Source organism: Scomber scombrus, chromosome 3 (genome assembly GCF_963691925.1).
Source record: "Scomber scombrus chromosome 3, fScoSco1.1, whole genome shotgun sequence".
NCBI lineage: Eukaryota > Metazoa > Chordata > Actinopteri > Scombriformes > Scombridae > Scomber > Scomber scombrus.
Genome location: NC_084972.1, coordinates 21,402,692 through 21,412,631, shown reverse-complemented (window position 1 = coordinate 21,412,631; position 9,940 = coordinate 21,402,692). Strand labels below are relative to the sequence as shown.

At 40.0% G+C, this 9,940-nt stretch overlaps 1 protein-coding gene across 1 annotated transcript in view; it reads right to left on the bottom strand.

Annotated features, from left to right (window-relative positions):
- Positions 1–9,211, bottom strand: part of vgll4b (vestigial-like family member 4b) — a 22,328-nt gene extending 13,117 nt beyond the window's left edge. Inside the window, exons 1-2 of the mRNA XM_062415800.1 lie at positions 8,825–9,211; positions 1,608–1,842 (exon numbers count right to left, since the gene is read on the bottom strand). Of these exons, the coding sequence (XP_062271784.1) occupies positions 1,608–1,842; positions 8,825–8,906 (317 nt within the window). The 5' untranslated portion in view covers positions 8,907–9,211. The remainder of the gene's footprint in view (positions 1–1,607; positions 1,843–8,824) is intronic.
- Positions 9,212–9,940: the final 729 nt, after the last annotated feature.

The window sequence follows — 9,940 nt, the reverse complement described above, 5'->3', positions numbered from 1 at the left end:
AAAATAAATTAATTTAAAAAAAAGCCCCATTGTACTTTGGCAGAGCGACTGACGAAAGAAAGTCCAACTTGTAAAACAGGAGTAGAATTATTCGCTTATCAATGTATGCAGAAGAAAACCACACGGTGCATGAAAACTGTCTCAGTAAAAAACAAGAACAATACACAGAGTGGGAAGCTGGATTTACTGTCCAGTTTCCCTGAGAAGTATAATGTTAATTCTCCCACCATTGACACATCCATAAGAGAAAACAAGATGACTCTGCACAAATGTCAAGTCGCACAAGCTAATCCTTTGTTATGCGAGCACAGTCACAAGATGAAGGGAGAAAGACCCTTTTCCCTTGTGCCACTGGAACCACTTGATTCAACGGTCACAGAATGCTACCTGTAACACAATCTGCACCGAAATAGCCCGGCCCTGCCACACAGGCAACTCAACATTTGTGCAAATTACTTCTGTCATGTGCAGACTCCCCAAGTAAAAACCATAAATCATTCTGGGGAAATAAAAGAACCTCTCAGATTTATAGGCAATATATTGATCTGAATGCTGCTCTGAATTTTTTACTGGTGTTTAGATACTTGTGTTATTTTTGCTGTGACCGGACTGGAAAACATATATATATATATATATATATATATATATATATATATATATATATATATATATATATATATATATATATATAATTGCTGTGAGTTTAAGCTGAGCTCAGCTAATGTCATCTCCAAATAATCATGCTGCCAACGACCATTAATTGTGAATACTACCTGTATTTTAAGTAGCAGGACATATTACTAAGAACTAGCATGCATGCAATAACTGCACAGCTCTACCCAACACCTCCCTGATGGTCTCTGCAATAAATAGCAATGGCTAAAGTCCCATGACTGACTCAGTCGAACTGAGAGAGAGAGAGAGAAAGAGAGAGAGAGAGAGAGAGAGAGAGAGAGAGAGAGAGAGAGAGAGAGAGAGAGAGAGAGAGAGAGAGAGAGAGAGAGAGAGAGAGAGAGAGAGAGAGAAATAGAGAAAGAGAGCTCTGACTCCACTGCCCCTGGCCCCAGCAGTCCTTCGCCACCAATCAGAGCTCAGGAATCTCTGGAATCTTTGGAAGTGCGAATGTGGGAACGTTGGAGATGTGAGTAATCTTTCTGTTGTGCAGTCCCTGTTTCCAAGCTTACAGAGATCTGTGGCTATAAGGAGAACACTGCGGACACAGCTAAACCTGGTGTAGCACCCTGGAGTCCAAACTGGGACATCTGAGAAAGCCTGCCTGTGCACAACTTCACCAAGAGAGGAGCCCGCAGACACACAGCCAACAGAAACACTTACACAAGTTTCTTTTAAAAACTGAGCTTTGTATGTGTGTATGTGTAGTTTCTAAGAAGAGAGGGGTCTTCTTCACTGGCTGCTGTGTGTTTGTGTGTGAGAGACAGAAGATCAGGGACAGAAAAAAAAGAAAAAGGTGATGCAATACAAAATTGAAGATCCTTAATTTTCACTTGCATTTTAAGGAAATGGACATCTAGAAAAACAACTCAATTGCAAGGTCTCCATAATGGATTTATTAGAATGTGTGTGAGTGTCTCAGTCGGTGTACTCACAGCTGTGCAGCAAACAGTCGGCTAATCTTTGCCACATGCTCGCTGTCGTCCATGTCGCTGTCCCCCTGGTCCCCGCTCAGCTTCCTCTTGGTGGGGCTGATGGGAGGAGGACCTGTCCTGTGGCTGGAGATGGAGGAGGAAGAGGAAGATGATGACGAAGAGGATGACGATGATGAGGAAGACGAGGATAGGGACAGGGACTGGAGTCTGGGGTCCCCCCTCAAAGCTGCTTCACCTGAGAAAAGGAGGGCAGATAGGAAGAAAAGGGAGAGAATGACTATTAGTAATTGTGAATCTTTGAGGAATAATTATGAAGTTCGAGAAAAGAAAAAAAAACCTTTAAAAAAACATTTTAGGATCATGAAACATGACAAACTGAACTGAGAGTTGTGCTGTGGCTGTCAGCTCATGTTCTTACTCTTCTAACAGAGTGCTTACTCATTAATATAAATACAGTAACAAGTTATAATCATGTTGTTTTCAAGCAGAAGGCAACTGTTTTATTGCCACTTTAAACAAGTTTACCACAAAAACTGCTTCATCACAGTGAATTTACTGTACCGGCAGTGTTTCAGCTCAAATTTTTGATTTTGTTGACTTATACGGTTTGCTGAGAGAGGCACAAACCTCTGGCATGAGCAGGGGAGTAGCTGGTTAGGAATGTTTTGGAAGAAATAGTTGTGGATGGGTTCTCCATACGTGTATGTATGTGTGTGTGTGTGTGTGTGTGTGTGTGTGTGTGTGTGTGTGTGTGTGTGTGTTTGTGTGTGTGGTGTGAACTATTTCTCCCTCTCTGTCTCTTGACTCTGCTTTCCTCCAGTCTTGTCCTGGTACAGAAGGCCTACAGAGTCTTCAGTGAGTGGGAGTAAGAGCAAAAGAGAATCAGGAAAACTACCACTGGCTCTGTCTCAGCACGGGGACTTTCCACTGCTCTGGCTTCATGTATCTGTCTGACTTTTCCCAAACAAAACATACAACCTAGACTAAGACTCCCTATTCCAAGTCACAGCTTTCACCATAACTACCGAAACAAATAACAATTACTCACTAATGCTGCAACTCCAATCTGCTGCAATGTAATACCAAGTGATTCTGTATAAAACCATATTAAATTTATCAGTATAAGGATTTATCAGCATTTATTTTGAATATCAAATACCGAGTGATAATCAGATTTTACTCAATTCAATAATATAAAAATCTATGTTAATATTGGATTTCAAATATGATTACCAATGCATTACTGCACTGTACTGTTTATTGTTAACATTTCTGGGTTCTGGTTCCTATGAACCACAGTCGTCTTGGATGAGATAACTTTTGGATGCATAAGGATATCAAACTTGGAGAAGTTTTCCAATTCAAACTGAGCTTAAAATAATATGATTCAACCATTTAGAGGGCAGCAGCATGCAGCCTCACATGGTGTAAGAGCTTTGTAATGTTCTAAAATGTTTGCTCTGTTCCACCAATGTTCCTCTATGTATGTTCAGTCTTAGCATGGCCTCCCAAACACAGCAGCACCCCCGCCCCCTCCCCCTCTCTCTCTCCCCCTCTCTCTGGCATGTTCCTGCTCGCCCCACTGTGTACCATGGCAACAAGGATGACATCATTATTTTTGGCAGGACAGAGGGATGGCAATAAAAGAAGAGCAACTGTGACACCGGACTGTCCAATCAGGATCCAGGGCACATAATAGCTTATCAGAGGTTCAGGAGTGAGGCGCTCAACAAGTGGTGGATCTGCGAGTGTTTCCCCTGCAAACAAGCAAGACATTTGACCGTATGGAGTCAAATACTGTTGACCTAACTGCTGCACCACAGTGAAACTAATTGAACAAACTGATACTCAGTTGACTTTACATTCATGTTGCAATAAGTCCGACATTAATGGAGGTGATAATGTTCTGTTTTTTGTTTGTCGAAACTGGTTTGGATAGGTTTTGATTCGGCTCCAGTTATTTTGGAGATTGTAGTATCATTTGTACATTATGACCTTTTGTGAAAGCTGGATTCATTTCAGGGTTGTTGGATTAGACTGCTTTAGTTTTAGCTACGCATACAAAACTGGCAACTGAGTGTATTTATTTCTTTTAACAGGGTTGTTTCTCAAGTGTTACAAATGTACTTACTTACAGTATTTGTCCAAACCAATAGAATGAAATACAGAAGTCAGCAGAAGGACTGAATAGAAGTGACCAAAAGGGAATCAGCTTTACCTTCAAATCAAGACAGATGGGAAAAAGCAATATTGGCAGGTACTCACACAATTTCTGATAAGACGACTTTCTATGCTACACACAATTAGCTGCTGTTAACGCATAATATAACTCACAATATAGTGGTTTATACATGTATCTACTCTACACACCAGTCTCTGTTCAGGACATACAGATCATTGTAATATTATGATTATTTTTCCCTTTAAACCAACAATGAGAGGAAGAGTTACACAGAAGTAAAACTCCACTCTATCCTTTCCCCTCTCCGCTCTCAGTTCATTAGGTCGACATGATCAAAGCCTATTTCTCTTGACACAACTTCAAACAGTTTGGAATCAGGATGAGATTGGATTACAAACAGAGGTGAACCTCTCTCTCTCTCTCTCTGTACTTCCTAGTCTCTCCCTCTCTCCTTTTCCCCTCCAGATACTTATAAAAGATGAGTCCAAGCTTGTCCTCTTCTCTCTCTGCAAAGCTGCAAAGTGATTATTTTTGGCTGAGTTTCTCAGTAACCTGAACTTGGCCCTCTAGGGTTGCTTTTATTTTTCAAGTCTATGGAGGTTTTTGTTCTTTAAATACTCAAAAGGACATGTTACTGTGAAAAAAAACCCAACTCTTCCACAGAACTTCTTGTCTTTGTGAACTGAACTTTTAAACCGGATGTTAGATTGGTTTGATCTCTGACAGAGAGAGGAAAGGAGAGCAAGACATGCAGACAAAGAGGGAGAGAGGTTGACAAAAGTATGCGGCTTTGAGGAGGTTTTCAACCTTGTTTATTTTCTACTGCTCAGCAGCAAAAAGGGACAGTCAGCATTCCCCTGAACCCCTCACTGCCAGGCGTACAACTGATAGCAGCATGACAGAGAGAGAGAAAGGGAGAACTGGAATGAGAGAAACAGACAGATGAACCAACGGACAGAGAGAGATCTAAAACACTGCTGGACGGTCATAAATATCTTCAAAATGAGTGTGAGCTCAAATCAATCACATAAATTTCCAAAAATATATTCAAAACCACTGTTTAATATTATTGGGAATATAAAATGATTTGAAAATGGGAGAAATCAGATGGTTTGACACTGCAGGAGATTGGAGTCTTTCTTTTCTTTTAAGTTCAACACTACACATGATTGGAGTAGTTGTTAAGTAAATCAATGGACTTCCATTGTCACTAACAGTGATGTTTATGTTATAATGTGATATTTAACTGGTCCCCCAAAGGCACACTGGGAACTCTGAGTTCGCCACAGAGGTGCAAAGTGGGAGAAGCTAATTCAGGCATTCCTGGTTCAAAGTCCCATTCATTTTTCCCACAGATGATGTTACGTGACTCACAGTTGGAGCGTTTCTACCGTTTGGATCGGCATGAAACTCTCCTGGTTGAATAAACAGTCCAAATGATTAGCAACTGCGCTAGAAAAGTACATTAAAGCTTAAATAGAGACTTTCACCACAACTCCTGGGTTGATTTCAGCACGAAACATCCAAACGCAGAGCTTAAAATGATGTTACATGCATCACTAGCGGCAAAAGGAAGCTAAAGGCTACAGTGTTGAGAAAACACAATACAAACTACAACTTAAAGCAATTCACTTTAAAATGATGTGTCAATTTTATATGAATTCAGTAGCTACAGCACCATAACCATTGTGCTTTTTAAGTCCCTACCCCTCTGATTTGCACTTCTAATTGGCTTCTTCTCCATGGCAACAGTGGCCATGCTTCATGAGTTTTGTAGTTTCAAGGCATTACTTTTCAGAGACTAAGTCAAATTTAAACTGATAGACATAAACCTATATGATCATTGTCCTGTGTTTTTATGTTAAGTCACTTTTAGGATATCATTTAAATGGGGATATACACCAGATGTAGGAGGGATACACTTTCATATTCTACACTTCAGCATGAAATAATGGTGTTTGAACACAGTCCTTCAGTCCAGACAGGTCACTGATGTCTTTAAGGCTAGCTATATAGTAAATGACTACTGAAATATGTCACTGATGGATATGGTTAGTTCAGCGTTTTTATACCCAAACCTGTTCACCTGAATTGAGATGAGTTTAGATGAGATGATGCAAACAAAAATATAGAGAAGGTGAATTGAGGAAGAAAGATTTGAAGCAACAGATATCACTTTTCACATGTTACATTAAACAAACTTTGTGAGGCAAATTAAGGACAGAATCAATGTGACCATAACCTGATTAATAGATCAGGAATTACTAACAACCTTTCAATTTACTACAGCACATAAAACACTTAGTTCTGACTCTAATTGTCAGGTAAATTGTCATTCATGCACCAAATAAGTCACAAAAGGAACTGGATCAAGATCTGTGTATTTACATTAAACTGTCAATGGAACCTCTCTATTAATCATCACACATCACTCCAGATATCTGATGACTTAAACAATGTCTTGATAATGCAAACTATTGAAACCCTTGATGTGCAAGATGTAAAAGATCCAGTCATTTTAAACTGGCCACATATTTACACACTTACAACTTGATCAGGGTGCGGGTTTACGTGTACTGCATGAGATACTGGTTAAATGTCCCACCTACATTTACTAGAAAACACTGGTGATAACATCAGTGGAGAAACTTTACTGAACTGAAGCTCTCACGGCAGTGCACCAGTATTAATGAGTATACACATGTGTGTTTGTGGGGGAATGTATTTGAGTATGTGCGTTCATGCAAACAATAACAAGCCAGCACCGACTCACAGTCTCACAAAGCTCCTCCAACCCCTTATTGGCTCAACATGTTGGAGCATGAATAGCTTTTCTTACACTCTTTTTACTTATTCTCCCCCCCCCCCCCCCCCCCTTATCATTCTTATCATGAGGCACATGATGGAGTCAGATTTGAGCTAAGTCAGCTAAAAACACACACACACACACACACACACACACACACACACACACACACACACACACACACACACACACACACACACACACACACACACACAGGTAAGACCAGAAAAACAAATAGATAGGACTAACCCTGCAGAGATGGGCCTCCACAGAGAGAGAAATAAGACATTGTGTTTGAAACATCATGTCAAAGAGGCACCCAGAGGATACAGTACAAGTATAAAAATACCACTAAAGAGTAGTCCCCTCCCCTCTTCACTCCTGTAATTTACTTCACTGAGTTCACTGGGTATGAAACCTGAGGAAGATGACACAGTAAAGCCTTGTGATTGGATTCAATCCCAGGCCAGTGGTACTTTAATCTGCTACACTATCTCTGCACAGAGTGAGCTTTGAGAAAAGTGTCACTGGAACTTTACAATAATGACATGTGTAACCAAACTCTGCAGCAAAACTTGAAAAGTCACATGCCAGAAAGCAATAATCTTACCTGCAGTCTGCCAAACAGAAGTTACAGCAGCACACTCAAAGCATTAGAAACAGACAAAATACAACTAGCACATGCTTTAATCACTACACAGAGTATCTTGTGCTTGTGCTGCTAATAGTACTTTCAGCAAAAGTCAGCCTCAACACAGCAACTCATCCCTGCATTTGTGATGTTTCCCTCTCCTTATTCGATAAATGGTGCTTGGCCATCTGCCAAACTACCTCTCTGACCCTCTCTGCCAATCTGCAAAATGGTTTTCAGTCACCACACACTTTTAATAGGAGTGTTAATACAAGTTCATTATATGCAGTCATGTAGAGAGGAGCTGCTAACTCTGGTACAGTAGCAGTGAAGAAAAGCAGGTTAATGCACAACATAGTGGGACAAAAAGAGATGAGAAGAAAGCCACATGATTCATTTATCACTCAAATGCTTTCCTGTTTTGTTGCTGCCATTATTTTCTATTTTGTGTATGTCAGTCACAACCCTGAACAACTCTTTCCTACTAATAATGTCTTCAGCCACAATCCTAATATTTCTTCTAGGCTATTTGGAGTATTCCTTGCTCATGTAAAAACCTGGATTTCTGCTGTACTGCTACACACTTGCTTGTGAATTAAGTAAAGAAATGGTTTCTTTCAGTGCTGGTGGGGTTATTTCTACATGATCCACAGAGAATCAGGGTAGTACAGAGGGAGAGAGCTTGTTTTTAATCACCAGAAAGACTGGATGGTATTGCACGGCCTGACATGAAAGCACTAACAACAGAGGCAGAAAACAGGCACTACTCCAAAGTCGGCCACTTTGCATAGATATTGAAGCTCCAGCTCTCTGCCTTCATAACATAACTTTAAAATTGTATGCTGCCAATGATAGAAATAGAAAATAACACTTCCACAGTGAAAAGAGTAGAGCTTATCAAACTGACACAGGCAGATATTGAAATGTTTTACAAATCACAGAAATCAGTGTCCTTCAGGGAGAATCTGATTCAACTAAAAAGGCAGACCAGAAAAAACAGAACAATAACCAGAAATATCTCAGTTAGTAATGCAAAAGGCTGATATGAATAATAAGAGAGCAGAAAGTCAAAATAACTGTACAACTAGTTAACTACACAGTATGAGTCAACCATAGGAGAGCTATGAAATTCACACATGGCTTACAGTCTGTTATTCAGCCTTTGATCTCAATCATTAGCCAGGGTCTTCCTTTTTTCAGGGGATCCGTCAATATCACAGACAAATGATAAAGAAAGAATTTTTTTAAATAAACTTCCACTTTTTTCAGATAACGAGCAAAGAGTCCAATGAAATGAGAAAATAAGCTATTTTAACCTTTGAAAAGTTACTAAGTGGTATAGGTTTGTATCAATAAATCGTGTAGACATTCAACATATCAATATGGATTCAAATGTAAAACTTTTCTCTTCTAGGTATGTGTTATATTTTCATAAAAGCTTCGACGGTATCAACAACGTCGCCAGCGTTACTTCACTCACACCGTCAAACGGGTAGGGGCCACTTCCAACTTTTACAAACAGTCGATAACAAACAGCCACAAAAAAGCCCCCCCCCCCCCCCCCCAAAAAAAAAAAAAAAAAAAAACCCTAATTTTACCTTCGTAGCAGAGAATGCCAATGTTGTTGTTCATTTTGTCCAGGTACTGGTAGTTCAACAGGTCCATTTTCGTGAGTAGCATTTATCGAGGTTTTTTTATTTTTTATAACAACAAAAAAAAAGACCAGCTTTTTTTCCCTCTCCTCTCAAGCGACGGTCAAAAGGCTAAAAAAAAAAAAAAAAAAAAAAAAAGGCCCAGCCTCCAACTTTTAGTTTTCTAGAAACCCTCTTTAATGACTAAAAAAACCCGCAGAGATAATCGAAACTCCTCCAGTTGCTCTAATGAGTTTAGTATGTCGTTTTTGTTTTAAAATGCAGGTATAAATGTGTCGCGGTGACAAAGAGCAAAGAAAAAAAAGAGTAGCGTCAGTTCTCCTCACAGCCAGCTGTAAGTCGACTGCACTGACACGCAGGCTATGCTTGGTATGACTCTGCTGCTGCACCACTGCTTTCCTCTCAGGCTCAGAGAGGCGCACTGGGCATGCTCGCTAAATCCCTGGAGCGCCTCAAATATCAAGGATGTTTTACGCGCAAGATCAGCCTCTCCAAACACATCCAGAGAGAGAGAGAGAGAGAGAGAGAGAGAGAGAGAGAGAGAGAGAGAGAGAGAGAGAGAGAGATAGAGAGAGAGAGGAAGGGGGGTATAGAGAGAGGGGGGAGACCACAGAAGCTGCAGAAACCCCGTATTCAATTTAAGTAGAATACACGTTTTAAAAAAGAAAGTATCACAAGTTATTATGAAACCGTTTTGCCAACATGCCCATGATTGTTGACGTAACACAGACGCACAGGGTCCTCTAGGAATATAGAGCGAATGATTAAAAGAGATTAAAAGTGCCATAAATAAATTCCTTATGGTCGCTAGGCTATATCATGGGGTGTGAGTCGCTGCAGGAATATCATAGAGCTATACAGTTTGATAAGCTACCATTGATCTTATGTGGAGTAAAGCAGTGATTGTTTATAGATACAGTATGGAGGTAGGTAAATGAGGCAAAGGAGAAGAGTGAAGGAAAACCTAAAAATTAATGGGAAGGACAAAGACACACAAAAAAAGATAAAGAACTTATTCATATGTTGTTTCTATTTCCCTGCCTGGCATCAATTGTGGTTTCC